At 37.4% G+C, this 22,136-nt stretch overlaps 1 protein-coding gene across 3 annotated transcripts in view; it reads left to right on the top strand.

Annotated features, from left to right (window-relative positions):
* Nucleotides 1–22,136, top strand: part of Usp53 (ubiquitin specific peptidase 53) — a 65,574-nt gene that overhangs the window by 5,293 nt on the left and 38,145 nt on the right. For 2 of the 3 annotated variants that reach the window (XM_013515269.1, XM_013515270.1), the window contains 2 exons: nt 14,541–15,207; nt 20,453–20,545. In XM_013515269.1, coding sequence (XP_013370723.1) covers nt 15,064–15,207; nt 20,453–20,545 — 237 coding nt within the window. In that variant the 5' untranslated portion in view covers nt 14,541–15,063. Of the gene's footprint in view, nt 1–12,117; nt 12,190–14,540; nt 15,208–20,452; nt 20,546–22,136 lie in introns of those variants that run through there. The other variant, XM_013515271.1, reaches the window with a different exon arrangement.

Here is a 22,136-nt window from a genome sequence, read left to right as displayed (position 1 = left end):
TTCCTTCCTTCCTTCCTTCCTTCCTTCCTTCCTTCCTTCTTTCTTTCCTTCTTTCACAAAGTAATCATGAAGGGAGGGAAGCAAGGCCATGAATGTATCAGGATAAATACATTCCAGATGAGAATAACCATTGCAAAGGCTATAAAGATCAAGTTTGCATGGTGTGTGTTCAGGAATGACCAAGAAGAGGTTTGGGGGAAGTATGCATGGAATGGAGAGAGCAGAAGTTCACGTAGAGGTGAGGTGAGGTTAGAGAGGTGAGGGCAATAGGCAGACAGCATAGGACCAAAATTTTGTGAAGGTTTGTAACTCCCTAAAATTCAAACATTGATGCCTAATTCTCACTTTAATAGCCTTAAAAGGTAGGGCTTTGGGGAGTGATTCCGTCATAAAGGTAAAACCCTTGTGAATAATAATAGTGCCTTTGTGAAAGAGGCTTCAGGGAGCTTTTTGTTCTCTGAAACAATAACAGGGTACTGCGAGAAGACACCATCTTTGCAGCAGCGTTTGAGCCTTCACTAGGCACTTTTATCTTGGATTTTCTGCCCTCCAGAACTGTGAACAATACATTTCTATTCATAAATGACTTAAAGTAAGATATTTAGTTATAGCAACCTGCTTAGTTTAAGTCAAGAGTCTGGTAGGCCTCTATAAATACATTCTTAATCTGGGTGTAATAAAGACCCATAGCAAAGTTAGGAGCAGAGGAATGATGTGATTTAATTTGGGGAGGATCTCCTGGGCTCCACTTGAGGGTAGACTGTAAGCTGCCAGGCAAGGGTAAAAGCCGAGAGAGAATAAGGTGGCTAATCTAGCAGTTTGGATAAAATATAATGATGCCTAATACCAGGATTGTACCAGGGAGGTGAAGAGGTTGGGTTTTGACTGAGATAGAAGTGTCGAAGGTAACACCCACACGTTTGTTCTGAATAACTGGAAAGATGAAGCTGCCATCAGCTAAGAAGGGAAGAAAGTGTAGGCAAAGCAGAGTTCATTGTGGACTTTGTCATTGCAGGGAAATGTTAGGTTATTCCTGCTTTGAAATAATTTTCTTTGGAGATTGTAATTGTAAAAAGTGGATTACAGTCTTTCCTCTTCTTTTGGCTTCTTCTATGCTTGCCAAAATCTGCCCTTCTCATTTTTATTATATGCACAGTATTAATTATTCTTTAAAGAAATAAAACACTTCCAAACTGATGAGCTTGTATCCATGTGTGTAGAAAACTCTCCTTACTGAAATCTACACTGAATTACATAGGAAGAAGCAGTTGTAAAATTTGCAGATGACTCTGGGAGAAATAGTTTCTTTAACTGGAAGATCAATGAGATGGTCTAGATGCTAACCTCACAGAAGTGTGAGCTTAGACAGAATATTCCAAGCTTCAGTCATTCCCATAGCCCTTGTTGAGGATATTTTAAAGCTCTGTATTCTACTCCATACAACCAGAAACTTGGAGGGAAGTACAAAAATGTCCCCAGCCTTGTGTTTTGTAATCACCAACCTAAAGTACTTCAAAATCTCAGAGCAGACCTCTTTGTGGCCAAGCTATGGCATGGGATGCAAGGAAGGAACACACACAAACACACACACACACACACACACACACACACAGGAGACTGCCCTAGATCGTTTGCTGTGAGACATTTGTGTCAGTGCTCATGCTACGTTCTGGGTTCACATGTGTTCTGTCTCTAGTTAGTGACCAGTGGGAACTAGTAAGTAGGTAAAAGCAACACAAAATACAGTACAGATATTTACTGGACACAAAGAAATGGAGCAAAACATTTTTAAAACAGTGACAGTTACTTAAACCCTAATGTTCTTGTTGGAAGTGGTACAATATTTTTCTTTGTTATTGTACTTTTTGTCTTTGTTTTACAAGTTTTCTAATATAATGTTCTCCAATTCCTGAACTTATAGAATGGCCTTTATATGTCACAGACTATATATTCTTTACCTATATTTCCCTTATTATAATCCTTCAACTTTATAAAAATGAAGATACTTCTGTGACAAAAGATTTCTTTTGTATTACTTCAACTTACTATATCTCCTCTGCTTGCTATCTAGTCACCTAACATAAGTTCTTAGGTACTTTTGCTAATAAGACACATAATGGTAGCATATGAATGACAAAGGTTCTTACACAAAAAAGTCACAACCCATAAAATTTTTTAAATGAAAAATTAAACTTCATCAAAATTAAAACCATTTCCTCAAAATTAGAGAACTCTTAAAGGTCAACAAGATGTACAACCAATGAAATAATGAATAGAAAATTTGAACTTGTACTTCTCGGAAAAAGATGAGTGGTACATAAGCATGTGCATAGCTGCTCCACATGAATAGCTTTATGGAAAGGTACATCACAGCCATAATATGATACTGCTACATACTCACCTGAATAGCTTCAGTTACAAAGATTAACAATAACAATTGTGTGAAGAGGTAGAGTAGTCGTAACTCACATGTGAGTGGCAGGCATTAAGAATTGTATAGTATGGAAAATTTTGGAAGGGGCTTTGCAGTTTCTTATAAAATCAGTTGTAGAAGAAACCATACAACCCTGCAGCCCCATTCATAGGTATTTACCTAAAAGAAGTGAAAACATGTCTACAGAGAGACTTGGATTTGAATGTTCATAGTTATTTTATTTATAATAACCCCTAACTGGAAACAAGCAAAATGCTTCTCCTAGTAAATGAATACATTTTGATACATCTACCCAAAGAATATTACTCAGTAGTAAAAAGGAACAGCTGCTGATTGATGCAGTAAATTGGCAAAACTCATAAATATTACCCCAAGTATGCATACAAGATTATGTGAGTTTATTTGTTTGGAAAAAATTGAAATGATAGAGACAGAAAGCAGATAGGTGTTTGTTGGGGCTGAATGTATTAGTTTTCTGTCACTGTGTACAAATTACTGCAAATTTCACTGTTTGGAATAATACCTGCTTGTTCCTGCATAGTTTCAGTAGGGCAGCAGTCCAGACGAGCTCCTCTGGGTCTCACCAGACTGAGGTCAACATGTCAAATGTGCTAGCTTCTTATCTGTGTGGAGGCCCAAGGGAAGACTCTGCCTCCATACTTGTTTTTGGGCACATTCATTTCCTTTTAGGACTAGGGCTTATTTCTGTGCTTGCTATCAAGCGGCATCTCTTCTCTTGTCCTAAAGGCCTTCCTCATTCCTTCTCATGTGGCCCTGCCCATCTTCAGAGCATCAGTGGCACCCTGAGTCGTCCTCATCATCCTTCAAAAGTGAAAGCCTCTGACTTTTTCCTGCCGCCAGCTAGAGAAAGCAGTCTGCTTTTAAGGGCTCGCATGGTTAGATTAGGCTCAACTGAATAATCTCCAAATGTTAAGGTCAACTGTGCCATGTAACATAGCATATCGACAATACCATATTGCTATCTTGTCGTATTTATAGCCCCCAAGGAATAGCATATGTAATCTGGGGCCAGGGGTGCGTGCATTGTAGAATTCTGCCTGCCCATGGGGGAAGGTATCGACTGTGACGAGGCAGGAGTATGCTTTTCAAGGTGGTGCAGGTGCTTGGTTGTGGGAATGATTGGCTGTTTTTGTTTGTCGAAATTCATTGATCTGTACGCCAGAGGGGTAAATTTACCAGATGTACATTACACCTTAGAAAAGCTTCCTTGATATAAAAATACTGATTTGGAAATTAAATTGGTACTAATGACTTCTGAATTGTTCAATTTTTGTCTTATTGATTAATAAATAGACAAAAGTATAAGCAAAATAGAAGAAAGTATGAAACTGAAGAAAGAGGAAAGCAGCAGTTGTGTGTATGAGGAGATTTAGTTCAATGCCAGGGAGGAAGGAGTTAATTACTAGCTGCACCTCTGGACCTTCCCTTAGAGTTTGAATCCTCTGGGCAGCTTTCTGTGTTGCTAACCAGATATTGTACCTGGAAATCACCAAACGGGGTGGTCTGAGCAGCTTCCGTCCTAGACTTCTGTCAGATATAGCAGCATTTGTGCACAACATAGATGATTATGGTGTGTGTATCTATTTATTGTGTTATTAAGTAAAATAAGGACTAAAATACTTTTCTCCTTTTGGCTCCAGTATAATATTTTTTACCATAAACCTGGTATTCCTGATTTCTTCTTTCAACTCACTATTTACCTCACTTACACATTTGCTGTTTTTCATCTATTACTTTTTTTTTTTTTAATGATTCTGGGAATTTTACCCTGGGCCTTCGCACTGAGCTATATGCCCACTCCTTTTAAAAATTTTAAATTTTGAGACAGAAGGTTGCAGTCCTCTTACCCCAGGCTTCCAGGATGCTGGGCTTACGGGTGTGCACCACATTTGGCTGGCTTATTATGTTTCTATATGTTCACAACTTCCAAATCCAGTATATTCACTCTGCCAGAATTAGCTTATCTAAATGTTTACTAGCCCTCTCACCCTGAGGTTTTGTAGAAAGTGATTCATTTTGTCTGGAATGGAAATGAATGTTTCTCTGAAACCAGCTCACTCTGTATGTACTGAGTTAATGCCACCATTCTTTTTCCAGTAGGGAACTTGGGAACTTTCTTCTCCACTGCATAGATTTGGATGACTTCTGAAAGAGGTGTTCATCCCTTATTCCTGCGGCTTCTGCCCTTGTCCAGAACCATGTCATCTCTCTTCTACCTTCGTTCACCAGCCTCCTGAGGGTTTGCCACTTTTAAGTGCAGAGTCATTTGCCTCAAATAATCTTACTCACTGCCGTAGTCTATTTAAAGCACAACTCTGATTGTTATTTCCCTGCTTAAAACCAATAAAGCTTTTCACCACCTCTGAGGTACAGGGTAAATATCATAAGTGACCTTCAAGACCAGCCATATGGCCCTTGTACTTTATAACACGTGGTTTCTTTTGTCCTCTCGTTTCCTAAACATCTTGGCCTCCCTACACACACACACACGCACACACACACACACACACACACACAGACAAGCTGCACTCATTTTTCAATATGTAAGATGTGACCTCTTCCAAAAAAGGCCATCTCTGCTTCCACACTTGATCATATGCTACTATATGCGCAGCTCTGACTTTACATGTCCACATATTTTGTCCTTTTCTTCTTTGTACTCAACAGCCCGTGATTGAGTTCATCAGAATCATCGGATTATGAATCACTTATCAGTCTCCATAGAGCCACCTCCTCCCCTTCCTTCTTAGTTTGTCCTCTGCCAAAGGCTCAGACTTGTACATATTTAACAGAAGACCCTCGAATCCACTATTCATGTTTGTATTTACAAACTCTTTGAACTACTTAGTGATGAGTGTGTGTTACCAATTTATAAAAGAGATAGGATGCTATAAATATCATTTGCTTTTTATTTCACATGTATATTTCTGTGTGTAAAAGGAGCCTAGTATTTCTGACACTGCCCAGTTCAATCTTTCTGTACTTCACATTTTGCTTAGTGTACTAGGAGCCCACATCTAGGTAGCTACTTCTTTGTGACCTCAGAAAATGGGTATCACCTCCTCATGGGCCTGGGAGAGAAGTCCTTTGCCGACAGATAGAGTTCTAGCTTTTATGCATATTCTTAATGCTATGGAGTGCTAGCACTCAGTAAGTCTCCTCAGGAGATTCTGCTGCAGAAAGACTACCTTAGTTTACTGTCCCACCATTACTGTTCTCATTTTCCCACACAACAGCCTCACAGTAATGCTGTAATTATTGCACGCTTGATGGAGAGAAAGTGCTATTACATTTTCATTTTCTGAGATTGAGGTATGCATTTTTTAGCCATTTAATTTTCTCCATTGTATTGACAGGCTGTAGCATGTCTGTTTTTCAGTTATACATTTTTGTCTTGATCTGAAGGAATTCCTTGTATGTTTTATGTCTTAGTCATTCTCTGTTAAGAGTTATTGTAGCAAATCCCCCCCCCCCCGAAAAAGGGGGTTTGTTTTCTTATTTTTATGGTCCTTTCAATTAGACTAGTTTATATTCAGTCTCTGGCTTCCCTTTATGTTGAAAACTTTAAATTTACTTTACATTGTATTTTAGCAGTTTTTTATAAGCTTTAATATTAACTGGGTATGGTGGCGCACATCTATAATCCCAGCACTTGGGAGGCTGAGGCAGGAGGATCATTTTGAATTTGAGACTAACCTGGGCTACAAAGTGAGCTCAAGGCCAGCCTGAACTGCATAGTAAGACCCTGTCTCACAAAGACAAAAGAAAAAAAAGCTTTAATATGTTAATATATGTTTAATAACTTCTCCTATGTTTTTCTTTTTAACTGAAGTGTTAAGTCTTTGCTTTTAATTCATCTTATAGGCAATGCTGTATGATACTGTTTGATATTGACTTTACTGAGGTTTCTTTTTGTAATAATTTGATTTTTGCATTCGTTCTAGGAGTGCTGTGAAGTAATATATAATTTTTGGTGTACTACTTTTTTATTGTAACTTTATAAATTTATGTTTTTTACACCTTAATATTCACTTTTAATCAATTTAACTCACCTTAAAATTGCTACATTGTTTCTTTGGGTTTATATTTCTTGGTATATCTTTCTTTGTTTTATTTTTACATTTATGTGTGTGTACATACACACATACACATAACTGTATAGCATAAATGTGACTAGTATGCATATTGTAGTTGATTTTGTGTGTGTGTAGGCTTTTCCCTTTCATTTTCTTGTTGGACTGTCCAACCTCATTTCAGATACCCATGTAATTGCTCAGGGGATCATAAAAGCGTATATTTTCAAATATACATTGTTTTTATTAAAACAGGATCATATTAGGTTTCTACATGTTACATTTGTACACAAAACACCTCTCTGTTTTCCTCTGATTTTGTTGAGTGCTGTCTCTCTGTCCCTGTCCCTGTCTCTGTCTCTGTTTTTATCCTGGTATACAACCTCAGCCTCACTGTCCAAGACTTGTGACCAGGTGATCAAGTATCCTTCCCACTGGAAATGTGTTTATCCTGGCAGACACCTGTGGTTTGTCTGACCCATGTCTAGTTTATCCGTACCTAGGTGGCTGTTCTCTGTGAGGCCCCTAACAAGGAAGAAAGTCAGGTTTGGGTGTGTTAGACAAGTGAGACACAGGTGCGGCAAGTCACCTGCACATATCAGGTGACAGGAGCGGTTTATTACAGACCCACGGAGGTCAGCATGCCTGATGGTGCCAACAGGAAAGAGGGGTGCCACCCAGGGCGTGCACACTCAGCCAGTCGGTGGGGAGCATGGGAGAAAGCATGGGACCTGAGGATCTAAGCCTTTCCTGGGGCCCAGGGTATTAAGCAGGAGGGTTTTTCATAGTTGACAGCAGTCTGGTGTAGGTTCCTTGCAGTCACGCTGTGATTGAGAGGTGACTGCTGTGCCTTGCTGTGCAGCCCATTTAGAGTGTAGGGGTCAGGAGGCAAGGCAAGTTGTTATATTCACTACCAGCCATGAGGAAAGAAGTGGTCACTAGGAAGCATTTGTATAGGATAGATATCTGGATCGGCCTCACTGAGGAACACGGAGGAGGCCTCAGGGCACTGCAAACTGGTGAGTCTAAGCCCTGCTTTGATAGAAGAAAATTCACCTCATGTAGAGAATGGATGCGCAGAGGCAACCTCAACCTGCAATTACAGAAACGTATGACAAACCCCCTTTATGCAAATATGTCCATACCAGTGGACATTCACTTTGTATGCTTTGTTATTTGCTGCTACTACCTAATTATATCTCAGTAAAGTACTGTTTTTATTTTGGGAGGATAAATTTTCATTGTTGCATATCTGGGGTTAAAGTATGCTTACGTTTTGAATTTTAGTAGTTGTTGCTAGGTTGATAGATTGCCAGAGCATATAATATTATAATTACTTTTCTGCATTAGCTAGCAGTAGAAGAAAGAAACGTTTTCCTTTTATTCCCACCAACAGTGTTACTTTGAAAGTTTTGCCACTCTGGTGGAAACCGGGTAACTCTGACTGCCATGCCTCCGGTTGAAGAGCCCTCCTCCTGCCACATTGTTGGTCATTCTCTGGGAGGGTTCAGAGTGCAGCAGATAGTTGCACTCCTTGTGATTTATTGCACTGATAGGGTATAAAGCAAAATCAACAGTCTTAACATGAACTGCCAGTAGCCTTCTACCAGTGAAATCACACAAGACACACTGAAACCGCCCCCAGTGAATTGTACGATGCATGTGAAATGTTGTCCTCTGAAAGCTCTCTGGAGACCCCGTGCCCAGCATTTCCACTGCGGGAATAGTCACATAGGCATTCCAGCATTCTAGGCCTCCTGAAGGAAAAGGATGTTCAGGAGAAATCGTAGTGTTACAAGTGTAGCTACAATGACACACCATCAGTTAGGGTTGTCACAGCCTTCCAAAATTGTAAGCCCTCAGAGGTCAACCTTAGGAGCAGGCCATTCTAAGGATAGCAAACTCAGGCCTGCTTTTTTTCTTAAACCTCTTTATTGAAATATAATTTACCATATAATTCACTCATTTAAAGTGTACAATGCAGTGGTTATGAATATTTTCATAGGATTCATTACTGTAATTTTAGAACATCTTCATGGCCTCTAAAAGAAACCCTTTACCTTTTAGCTGTTACTTGCCTTACAGCCCCACAACCCCCACTTCTCCAGTCCTTAATAATCATGAATATACGGTCTGGATTTTCTGGTTGTAGAATTTTATATGGTGGATAATATAGTACATGGTCTTTTGTGACTGGTTTCTTTCACTTATCGTAATGTTTTCAGTACCGATCCACATTATAGCATATGATAGTACTTCATTTTTATAGGTAAATAATATTCCTCTTTGTGTGTGTGTTGCATTTTATGTATCTGTTCATCATCCATCAGTTAAAGAACGTTTGAGTTGCTTCGGTCTTTGGGCTATTATGAACAGTGCTGTGTTAGCTCCTTTTGCACAAGCTCCCAAATATAGTGTAGAATAATTTTTATATAGAGAGTTCTGTATATAGGATTATATATATATTCTATGTAGAATTCTATGTTTCTATATATAAAATAATTTCTGTATTTATTACATAGGAATTAATATAGGATCACATTTGCATTTTTGGAATAAACTCTACTTGTCATTACTTTTTCAATAGCGTATTATTCTCTTGATGCATTGGTAGGTTTTATTTGCTAGTATTTTATAATTTTTTTGCATCTATAATATGTCCCATTGGTCTGTGGTTTATGTGTTTTGATATTAAGGTTATGTTAGTTCCCTGAACTGATTTGGGGTTACTTTGTATTTCATTTTCACTGTGGCCTACAATAATTTAACACTGAAATTAAAAGTTCTTTGAAGTTCAGATAAAAATTTAACATTGAATCTGTCTGCTCCAGAGATTATTTTCAGTTGGAGGACATCTATCTCTGTCATTTTCTCCTCAACTAGTAAGTTTTTCTGAAGTTCTACACTTTTTCTTTGGTTATTGTTAGTAATTTATATTTTGCTAGGAAGTTAGTGGTTCCTTTAGATTTTCCAAGTTATTTCTATAAAACTTACATGACATACTTTTCCAGTTTTTGGCTGCTGTTTTATCTGTGATCATTTATCCTTTACCAATTTAATTAGTGTTTATTTTCCTCTATTTTCTTTCATCAGGCTTGTGAAAATTATATCCATTGTACTGTTTTTTGTAAAAAAAAAAACAAAAACTTAGTTTTGGATTTACCTTCTTGTTTAACATTTGACAATTTTTGACCTTCTGTTCTTCCCCACATTGTTTAGATTTTAAATTATTTGTTTGCTTTGACTTTTTCCACCTAATTCTGGGAAGTAACTTTTTTTTTTTTTTTTTTTTGCTGGTACCGGGGATCGAGCTCAGGACCTTGTGTAAAGCTCTCAGCCACTGAGCAGTATCCTCAGTCTAATTTTTAATTCTTTATATTTACTCAGTTTACTTTGTTTCTTGTCTTTGTAAGTATCTTGATTGACAGTTTTAAGTTTTATCCATGCCTCTTTGCTCCTAAAACGTGTTTATGTTTTCTGTGTCTTTCTTTTTTAGTGCTTTACATGATTTCTTGACTTGAATTTATTACTTGCTGATACTGTCTTCATCCTCTCTTGTTATTTGCTAGTTAACTTGACCTTTGGATTTCTTCTTTAATATTAATACTATTATTTTTTTAAAAAATCTACACATCTTCAGTTGGCAAGTGTATCAGCCAGTGTTTTACTAGAGAAACAAATATAACACAAGATACACAGATGTGTAAGAAATTGCAAGATTGGTTTATGATGGTCACCCGTAGAATTGGAGGAGGAATTGTGCACAGGGTGTCTACACACTGGAGACTGAAGCTTTCAGTCCAAGGTCTAGAGTTCATTGCAGTGTCCCATCAGGAGGCTGATGGATCTGTGATAGAAGGTTGAAGAGTCTATGCTGGAAGGCTGAAGGATCTGAGGTGGAATCCAGAGTCTGTGCTAGAACACAGGAGATGATATCCAAGCTGAAGGTGAAAACTGGAGCTCCTCCAAAGCATAGAAGTCAGTCTGTCCTTCCTCATTTCCTCTTTATATCATCTGGGCAATGAGCTGCCATAGGGTGAAGAGCTGGCCCAGGATGGGTCCGCATAGGGTGTAGAATTGCTGAGCTAATTTAGTTAAGCTTCAGACTTCTCAAGTTGACGTAATCAACCATTACAATCCACCCCTTATCAACTTGACAGGCAGACACATTTCTTTAAACCAGTCTGCAGATACAAAGACATGCTCATAATTATGCCTAATGTATTACATGTATCCTATGTACAACAGAAATGCACTAATTCCCTTCCCAGAATAGAAGGTAAGTTTTCTTTGGGTGATGCTTACTCTTATTTCATAACTTGAACATTATAACAAAGGTTTAACAGTCCGTAAGAACCAGTATTAGGTGTGTCAACTTATATTACATTAAAAACACATTAGGAGAGAAAAAATACAATTACAGTCCTCTTTTCTGTAGCTGATAATGGGGTAGTAGCTGGTATTTAGAATACCCATTCTGTATTCCTCTTGTCTTATCCACTTGATTATTAAAGTCCTATTCTGCTGAGGTTGCCATTTGGTGAGCATTTACATGGGAAGCAGATATTTTTATATCCTTTGCCCATATGGGAATGTCTGTCCACATACTTCTTCCCAAATATATTTGTCACCAGTTTTCCAGTTATGTTCTTTCTAAGTTCCTGACCATCTGGCCAGATGATTTGCTGTAGCCCATGAATCACTGTACAGTCGCACGTTTGGCCATTTCTCCTTCCTGGCAAAATGTACTACCAAGTTCCCTACCCACAGTTCTGCCCTCTGTGATGATTGCCCTCACTACTGTCCTTCAAGGGTGTCCTGGAAAGGAGTTACAAAGCTGTAGCTGTCCACTTGTGGGTGGTGCCTGCATAACATGTAGAACCATCCATAAACCAGGCCCAGGTGATCATATGGTACACCCCACAAAGCGATATGTGCGTGCTGAGAAACAAAAGAGAGTATAGCAGGCATAGGAGCCATAGGTATCTGGGCAGCTTCCTCATGTAATTTCCTTGTACCCTCTGGATCTTCCCTGGCTCAATGACAAATACACCATTTCCATTTAATGATAGACTCTTGCTGTGCATGTCCAACCTTATGACTTGGTGGATCAGATAATACCCAGGTTATGATAGGCAGCTCAGGTTGCATGGTGACCTGGTGTTCCATGGTCAGTCATTCCGTTTACACTAAGACCCAGTAGCAGTCCAAGCGGTGTTTTTCAGAGGGAGAGTAGTTGCCCGCAGATGATAGCAGAGCCTTGCTCAGACTCCTAAAGACCTATGCTGCAATTCACCTATGGGGGCCTGCCAGAGACTGCACACAACATCTCTGCTTGCCACTGATACTTCAAGTACCGTTGGATCTGCTGGAGCATATGGCTGCAGTGGGCAAGCAGCCTGCACAACAGCCTGGACCTGTTGCAGAGCTTTTTCTTATTCTGGGGCCCACTCAAAACTAGCAGCTTTCCAAGTCACTTAGTAAATGGGCTGGAATAAGACACCTAAGTGAGGAATGTGTTGCATCCAAAATCCAAATAGGCCCACTAGGCATTGTACCTCTTTTTTGGTTGTAGGGGAAGAAGATGCAACAATTTATCTTTTATCATAGAAGGAATATGTCTACACACCCTACACCACTGGACTCAGAAATTTCACTGAGGTAAAGGACCTTTCAGTTTTTGTTGGATTTGTTTCCCGTCTTCTGGCTCACAGGTGCTTAATAACAAATCCAGAGTGGTTGCTGCCTCTTGCTCACTTGCCCCAAATCAGTGTAACATCATCAATGTAATGGACCAGTGTGATATGTGGGAGAGAAAAGTGATCAAGATTCCTTGAACTAAGTTGTGACACAGGGTTAGCAAGTTAATATAGCCCTGAGCTGAGACAGTGAAGGTATTTTGCTGGCCTTGCCAGCTGAAAGCACATTATTTCTGGATAGGTATGGAGAAGAAGGCATTTGCCAAATCAGTAGTTGTACACTAAGTACCAGGAAATGTGTTTGTCTAAGCAAGGAGACCACATCTGGTACCACAGCTGCAATGGGAGTCACTGGTGACTTGATTCATTTTATGGTAATCTACTATTGAGCTCCAAGACCCATCTGTCTTCTCCCAGGCTAAATGGGAGAATTAAAAGGAAATGTGAGGACAACCACCCTTGCATCCTTCAAGTCCTTTATGGTGGCACTAGTCTCTGGGATCCCTCCAGCAATGTGCGATACTGCTTTTGGTTTACTATTTTACCAGGCAGGGGCAACTCTAATGGCTTCCATTTGGCCTTTCCGACCATAATAGTCCTCACACCACAGGTTAAGGAACCAATGTGAGGATTCTGCCAAGTACTGAGTACATCTATCCCAATTATGCATTTTGGAAGAGGGGAAATGACTATGGGATGCATTTGAGGATGTACTGGACTACTGTGAGTCAGATCTTTGCTAAAACTCCACTGATCACCTGACCTCCATAGGCCCTTAGTCTTACTGGAGGGCCACAATGACGTTTTGGATCCCCTGGAATCAGTGTTGGTTCAGAACCAGTGTCCAGTAGTTCCCAAAATGTCTGATCATTCCTCTTTCTCCAGTATACAGTCATTTGGGCAAAAGGCCTGAGGTCCCTCTGGGGAAGGATGGGAGAAAGATTGAGAGGTGGGTGTGAACTGGTGATTAAAGCAGAAGAAAATAACTACCAGTGTTTTATAATTCTCAGAATACTTAACCTTCATTAACAGTTGTTACCCTCATTTTCAAGGTAAAGAAGTTCTCATCAGAGAGTAGGCCTAAAAAAAGGCTTTAATTTTTTTAGATACTCGTCCTTTTCTTCTTTGTTGTGTAGTGGTTTGCTATCTTGTATATGACCAGTGATATTGAACTGCCCCGTGCTATTCTCTTGTCTTTCTGTGCTGTGAAAATGGTACTCAGTAACTTTTCAAGCCAGAGTTTAAAGCCAAAGGCTTTGCAAAACCCTGTGTAATCTGTCTCTTTCTTGTGCTTCCATTTCACCTACCGCGCTCCTTACTGAGTTTCCCTTGCCACACTGGGCTTCTTACTGTTCCTCCAGGATGCCAAGTGTGCACCAGTTTCAGTATATTTGAAGATACTGTTCAGTCTACCTGGAGTTCGTTCCCTCACTTGGTTTCTTTACCTCCTTCAAATCTTGGTGCAAATGCAGCCTTCTCGGTGAGGCCTTCCCTGACTGTGTCCTACTGAAAAGTGAAGAAGATCAGACAATGTGTTTATTTCCCACCCTGCTTCCTTACATTGTTTTTCTGTTAGCACTTAGCATGTAGCCCTCCTAGTTCACTCTACAGTATAGTACAGTATCAGGGTAGATGGCATTGTCTGATTTTCCCCATTATGTCAATTCCAGTGCCTGGTAGGTAAACGAACGCTCAGTAAGTATTTGTTGAATGAAAGAATGCAGGAACAAGATTCAGTTGATAAAATAAAACTTTGATAGTAATATTTGATTATTTTTAATTCAGAAATTTAACATATGAAATCCATTAAGTCAGAAGCATACATTTTTGAAAACATGGGGATTTACTTTAATTCACTAAGATCTGTTTATCAAAGGTTTCTTTGGAGTTATGTATGTTAATTTACATAAAATCTACCAACTTTCTTGGAAAAATATGATTATGTATGTAAGGTAGATAATATAGTCTGTACTATATGTACATATATGCTATCTGTTTAATAAAGCAATTTAGGTTGACAGGTACAAGATACAACCTGAGACCTAATTTAATTCTAGGTTTCTTTTTTTGTAGAATATTTTCCTTATGAACCCTTTGAACACTAAAATTTGGGTAGAAAGTGATTAATGTCATGTTAACATCCAAAAGAAGTTAAGTGATGAAATGTTTTCATTTTGATATCTTAGAATATTACCAGTTCGAATCCGTTTTTAATGATGTTTTAGTTCTATAGGCAATATTGGTGTTCAAATTGTAAAATAGAGATTTTCCTAACTAGCTTTATTTTTAAACATTTCTTTTCTTTTCTTACAGATTTACTTTGAGGTCACATTGATATGACATATGGATAACTTCACCTGGGAAAGAAACAGCATTCTTTTTTATTAAAAAAGCATAAAGAAAAGAAGTGACAAAGGAATCATGCCAGATTCCAAGTCTGCACCTTTTTCTATCATCCATTTGTGTTCTCTCATCCAGCAAGACAACTGACTTGTCCATGAAAGATTTGTTCATTGATGCTGTTTTCTGCTGTTTAAAAAAGTCTTCTTCATCTTAATGTGTACAACTCTCCTGTAAAATTTAATTCATAAAAATCTTTAAGGCCTTATTTAAGCTTTGAAGCTCACAGACCTTCAACGTTTATTTATCCCACTTTTATTTGTTGAAGTTCTCACAAATTTATAGCATTAGAAAAGATATGGACTTGGAAACTCACATTCTTATAACAGACTATTGTGAATTTAAGTGGCGAATTCAAGACATCATCCGTGTTATCATCAGAAGTATAACATAAGTGTACAGTTCTTAGCGTTAATGCAGACAAAGTTGTTTGAACATGGCCTGGGTGAAATTCTTACGGAAACCTGGTGGCAACCTTGGAAAAGCTTACCAACCTGGAAGTATGCTATCGTTAGCCCCTACCAAAGGATTGTTAAATGAACCGGGACAAAACAGCTGCTTTCTTAATAGTGCTGTACAGGTGAGACCATAATTACTTACTACATTATTTAAAAATCATTTTTCAGGAAGTACCTTATTTAATGCTTCTTTAATTACTAAACTATGAACAAAGTTATTAACCGGAATAATTTTTAATATCACCTTTAATGGGAACGAAAGCATCTTGGCTGGGCATTCTAGTTTTTGTAAGAAATGGAAATGGTGTTTTCACTGACAGGATGATGTATGAGATGTGATATGAGAACATTTTTACTTAAATATTTGGTAAATTAAGAATGTTTCTAAAGTATGGAAACCTTTTACTCGGTAACAATCCCTTCTCCTTTGGAAAAGCAAAAACAGTTACATAAATCAAAACTCTGGTGTAATGCTTAGTAGATAGAACAACATGAAGCAAACCCCTTAGTTTGAAATAAGAATCCAGAATAATAATTATTTTTAATTGCAGTGCTCACACTCCTTTCACCTGTCACTGTGCCCCGTAAGTCACCCCTGTAATTATCATTGGAGTACCTTCTTTTGATTAGATTGAAGGTTAATCCATTTGCTCTTTTGCTAAAATTCTTTTAGTTAATATGTTTTAACCTATTTTTCTGCTTTAGTTGAATAGCTTTTCTTCTGTGTAATATGGTGTTTCTCTGGCAATTGTAGAATTTTTCTACTCCTAAAAACTGAGAGGAGACAGAGAAATATTGCTCAATGTATTTGAGAAATGAACACATCTGGAGTACATCAAGTGCTCAGACATCTCGGTTGCTCTCTTCTTGGGCCAGAGGTCATACCTGAAAGTTCTTGAACTCACCCAGGGAAAGAGAAGTAATGGGTACAGTGATACCTTGGTTCATGAACACTTTCTGTTTGGCTCATAAACAGAAGCATTTGGCAAAATTTTGTTTTCGTTGCAAACTCTGCGTTGGATGATGAACACAGCCATGGCCATGTATCCTGCACAGACACAAACATGACCTCTTTTCCAAAATTGTAGAACAAATTAAGTTAGTGAACTGAGCCACCAGGTATAAGGAAAAGCATTGATTCTAATTTACTTTGGATATTTATATAGCAATCAGTGCCTCAGGGATTGCACTGGTATTGTGTTATGAAAAAAGAATATATTTAATGTCACTATATGTAAGAAAATATAAAGTACCATAAGACTTGGAATTAAATACCTTTGATTGAATCAGGCTATAAGAAAGGGCTTCTATCATATCAGATCTTTTATTACTCTTTTTCACTTTTACGTTTTTCCCTCTGTTTCTATCTCTTTAGCTTTGGAAATACTGTCCATAATGCAGGGAGACAAAAAGCATATTACAAGAGAAAATTCTGAGTAAGGGAACTTTTTTCATAGTGAAGAAAGTAGAAAATTACTAGGATGGTGTTTTTTAAAATTTAAATAAACATTGCATCGAGCTTTACTATGAAGACTGTACTTTTCTGTATAGTTCTGTATGTGCTAATCACTGTTGTTTATAGATCTACATTTCCATCTTGCATCCTTTTTTTCTGCTTTTCGTATCTTTCTACTGGTCTATTGATGATGAATTCTTTCATCTTTTGTATGTCTGAAAAAAATCTGTGTTTCGTTTTTGCCTTTGAAAGGTATTTTCACATTCAGAGGGGCTAAATTGACATTTTTCTTTCTGTACTTTAAAGATTTTACCTCTCCTCTCTAGCTTGCATTATTTCTGATAAAAATCTATCATGATCTTTGTCCTTCTGTGTATACTGTCTTGTTTTTCTGTGTCTGCTTTTAAGATTACCTCTGAAGTAAAATAGGTTTTAACGTAATGTAATTGTGATGTGTCTTGGCATAGTTTTTTTTTATGTCTCTTTTGTTTGGGTTTGTTGAGGATATTGGTTCTATAAGCTTAGAATTTTAATTAAATTGGAAAACTCCTTAACTCTTACTTCTGCAAGTAACTTGTCTCTCCACATCTTTGGATGACTCCAGTTTCGTATATAGTTGGCTGTTTGATATTGTCTTATAGCTCGCTAATGCTCTCTTCTTTTTCTTTCTGTCTTTTGTTCAGTTGCATATTCTGTAGCTTCTACTTCTGTCTCCAATTCATTAATCTTTTTATTTGCAATGTGCAGTCCCATTCATCGTATTCTTCATCTTAGATGTTGTATTTTTCACCTCTAGAGTTTTGCTGTGAGACTTCCTAATATTCATGCCCTCTACTCAGTCTTACTTCTAGCCTCTTAATTGTATGAAATAACGTTGCAATGTTTCCTTTTTTCTTTAATGCATGGTAATGTTTTTAATTAGATGGCAATTTTACCTTGTTGCCTTAGAGGGAGTTTTATATTCCTAAAAACAAACTTGAACTTTGTTTTAAAACAAGGTTAATTTATTTGGAAACAGTTTGATCATTTTATTCTTAAAATTCACTAGGCAGGACAAGTTGTATTTATTCTGTGGTTAATTTATCTTAAGACTCTTTAACCACTGTTCTGAATTTTAAAGTTTTCCACTTTGGCTGCTAGAAATAGGCCAGTGTGAGCTCTGGGCATTATTTCCTGTAACCCTTTTCAATATTTCTTTCCCTGCTCTTCAATAGTTCTCTCATACAGCTTGCTGGAATATTCAGAGGGGACTGTGTGCAGATGCATGGTGTTATCTCTGTGCAGTACTGCCGCAGAGTAACTCTAGGAGCATCTTCTGCCCTCTGCTTAAGATGTCCATATAAACTGATTTGCAAAGCCAGTCCTCAGCGACAGAACAACTCAAATAGACTTTATGTCAGAAAAGCTTGATTTCATATTTTAAAATTCAGAATGCAAATGTTAATATGCAATTTGATAATTTTTTTTTGGTACCAGGAATTGAACTCAGGACCTTATACTTGCCCGGCAGACATTTGTGCCACTGAGCTATATATCCCTGGCCCTTGGTGAATTTTTTTTAAGTAACTGCTAAGAAATATTTTGTGGAATACATTCTCTATGAAATTAGTAAAAGCAAACCTTATGAAAATAATAGGGATTTAACATAAATCAAAAAAAGAATTTATATGCTTTTTGATTATTTTTAAGTTATAGTATCTTGAAGTAAGGAATGTGGTGAGAGATTTGTATCTTTATTAAATGTTTGTGTACAAATGTATTGATTTGCAGTATGCATAAACTAATTAACCAGTACATAGAAACTCACCCAAAAGCTAGCATAGACTTTATTGTTTTAAATAGATGGTAGAATGTAATCAACACTTTAAAATGAAATAGGATGAGGATTAACCATAATTAAAATTAATTATTTTGCAATGGAGATTCGCTAAAATAAGTTTTACATTATTGTGATAAGTAATGTACAGAGAAGTATTTAAAAGTCACCAAATTGCACATTAACATTTGTATTCTGAATTTTAAAATATGAAATCAAGCTTTTCTAACATACAGTCTGTTTGAATTGTTCCATCACTGAGGATTGGCTTTGCAAATCAGTTTATACAGACATCTTAACCACAGGCCAGAAGATGCTCCTAGAATTACTGCGCAGAGATAACACCATGGATCTACACATGGCCCCCTTTGAATATTTTTCTGTAGTTTGTTCCAGTGTAACTTCAGAATTTTACTACTCTCAGAAAATGTTACAGTTATATTTGGTTTTTTAAATTATTTTAAAGAAAAAAACAAAATTCCAAAGCAATATGATAGGCAGGTTAGTTACATTTGAAAGACTTGTCTAATTTTATAAACAGATTATAAAAGGTGGCCTGCTAGCTGAATATTTTGAACTTGTATCTGGAAAGCAGTACAAGTAAGTAGGTTTGACGTATTAATATAGCATTGAATTCTCAGGGCTAGAACAAAGTTATGTGCATTGGACACCTATGTGAACATTACACATCATACTTAGTTGAACTGTAGAACAGCTCTAAGCGGTAGGTAAGACATTTATCTTCACTTTATTGAGAACGTAGTCTCAGCAGTGCTTTGCCTGTGTTGTCCAGGTGAGTGAAGAGTAACCCAAACTAGATCGGGCAGCCCGGAGTGGCATCATTGGCCTCAGTACTGTGAGGTCTTGCTGTCGTTCATTGTCGTCTTTGCTGGAGAAATGGATTGCAGGGTGGTGTTTTTTATGATAAGAGATGTTGTACAACACAATTTCTAAACATTACTGAATGCCCTGTCTCCCTTAGTTCAGCAGACAAAAGCATCTAGTTCAAACAAATACCACTTTCCAATTGAAAATAATCCTAGAACTTTCCTAAATTGAGGGTTATTTATGGTAAATCAATAGATGCTATTATCTTGAATAAAAAAGCAATTTTTAAAGAGAAATTCTGAAATGCCCCTTGGTTATTGAGAAGTTGGATATATAAAAAATGTGAAAATCAAGTTATTTTCTACTAAGTTTTTACTAAAATCTCATTTTTAATTGGGGGAAATGAGAGCTCCTAAATGAAATTCTTAAGTTATATATTTGAGAAAATGACTAACAAATACAGGGAAACTTGAAGATGTCACTTGTTTGTTGTAATAGCGATAGGTATTCACTGTATGCCAATTATTTGCTGGGCCCTGCTCTAAACACTTTACATATCATTATGTATTATTTAATCCATATAAGAATTATATTGAGCAGGACTATTATTATCACATGAGTTCACATTTTCCAGAATGATTTTCAGGTATTGGATTCACTGATTTTTAACAGTTATAAGGTGTTTGGTTTTGTTTTTCTTTATCCTTGTGGTTTAGTAGCAGGTGATTAAAGACTAATTGCAACACATATTTTCAGATTATTTCTTAACTGCTGCTTTCCATGCTAAACCCCAATACTGCACAGATACCCACTCGCTCATTCAGTATCTAGGGACCACACACACCCTTTTTTCTTGCAGAATATGCTGACCTCTATTTAGTACACCCTGCCTTTAAAGTTGAGTTGTATTTCCTCCCTAGATTTCAGTGTGTCCAAGTATTCTCATCACTTCCTCTTTTTTGTCTCTTCCAAGTCCTTTATTTCATATCCCATATTTCCTCTTCATGTCAGATCCTTAACTGAGGTGTTTGTTTTTCCTTGCTGTATGCCTGTAAAGGTTTTTCATGTGAGTCAATATCTTCTGAACCCGTCTTTTATGTGTGCACCTCATGTATGTAGTAGTTTTATACTTGCTATTGTTTCTAATGATTGTGTATATCTGGGTAGGAGAATGAAAAAAGTGCTTATTAGCCTTTTGCAGTTTTTAAAATATCTAAATGTCTTATCACAGGAGAGCAGTCTCACTGTCTTTTTCCCTTTAATTTAGGTTCTATGGCAATTGGATGTATTCCGACGAAGCCTGCGGGTTCTGACTGGACATGTTTGTCAGGGAGAAGCCTGCATATTTTGTGCTCTGAAGGTACACTTTCCATAGTTGTTAAGAATTATTATTGCTACTATAAAAAAAAAAGAATTATTATTGCTTCTTCAAAAGTGAAATTTTGATACTTGATGTATTTGGTTAATTTATTTGTAGTTGAAGTTCATTGTTTTGTAGATAAATTCTTAAAGTATGACTCAGGTTTTCATTTTTATTTTCTACTTTATTAGAGTAGTTATAAAATAACCATTTAAGCAGTATAAGACTGTTAGGAACATTGTACTTTTATTGTTTTGAAATAATTCTTTATTCACCTAGCAAATGCTTTTGAGCTACCACTGAGTTCTTGATAAGCTGTTGATACTGAGGGTACTGTAGTGAGTAAAACAAGTAAAAATCTCCACCGAGTTTATATTCTGATAGCAGGAAGACAATAAATAAGCAGTACTTAGAGTATGTAAGATGGTAGTAGAAAAATAAGTCAGAGAAAGAGACTAGGGTGTGTTGACTGGCCAGAAAAGCCTTGCGGGGAAAGTGACACTTGAGTGAGGACTTGGAAGGTGTGATGGAATGAGCAGAAGGCTGTGGGGTGGGGAGCTTCCAGGCAGACAGAAACAGCCTCAGAGGCTCTGAAATGGGAGTGTTCATGACATTCCAAGGAATAGCGGAGAAACCTGAGTGCTAACAGCCTTGTAAGAGATGAACACATAGATAACGGGTGTTGTGATGGCTTCAAAATGTGTTCATATATAATTTTGTATATTTTTCCTATGTAAAGTAGTTTCTTAAATATGGGCTACTTTAGAACATGGGCCTCAGTGACGGATTCTTATCTAATAGAATGTGGCAGAACTGATTTTGCAAGACATCTGAGGCCAGGTTGGATTTATAAAGGTAATAGAGCTCCCTGCCTGCTCTGACTCTTGGAGATGCCCATCCTTGGAAAGGAGCCACCACACTGTGAGGAAACCATGCAGCCCTGTGGAAAGACACGTGGGCATTGTGGACATAGCTCCTTGCAGAGGTCTGGGTCAGTAGTTAGCATCAGATGCTAGGCCAGGTCTCAGCATTGGCAACTTCTCAGATACCTCCAGGTTGAGCAGAGATGAGCCATCCTGTCCAGATTGCTGATCCATAATCAAGATCAATGAGTATTTTTTAATTACTAAGTTTTGGGGTAGTTTGTTACAAGGCAATAAATAACTAGAATAGGAGTTTAGATTATATACAGCTTTATAGGCCTTTGTAATAATCTTGGTTTTTTCTCAGAGTAATTTAGGAAGTTCTAGGATTATTTTCAATTGGAAAGTGGTATTTGTGAACTAGATGCTTTTGTCTGCTAAACTAAGGGAGACAAGGGCAGAAACAGGGAGTGTAGTATATGTTAATGGCTCATTTTTGTCGTCAAAGATCTTCGCCTAAGAAATTAAGATTTGATTAGCCCATTAAAAGATGTGCTATTTAAAATTAAAAGATGTGCTTTTAAAATCTTTGGGGTGACAAATTTAAAAGATGTGTTTTTAAATTTAGTACAGTTAAAGGATGTGCTTTTAAAATTTTAGCCTGAGAAATTAAGATTTGATTAGCACATTTAAAAGATGTGCTATATATTTTTATTCTTCTATATTCT

This window comes from Chinchilla lanigera, unplaced genomic scaffold (genome assembly GCF_000276665.1).
Source record: "Chinchilla lanigera isolate Chin_1 unplaced genomic scaffold, ChiLan1.0 scaffold00027, whole genome shotgun sequence".
Taxonomy (NCBI): Eukaryota; Metazoa; Chordata; class Mammalia; order Rodentia; family Chinchillidae; genus Chinchilla; species Chinchilla lanigera.
The sequence above is the reverse complement of the archived record's forward strand: the minus strand, read 5'-3'. Positions and strand labels throughout refer to the sequence as shown.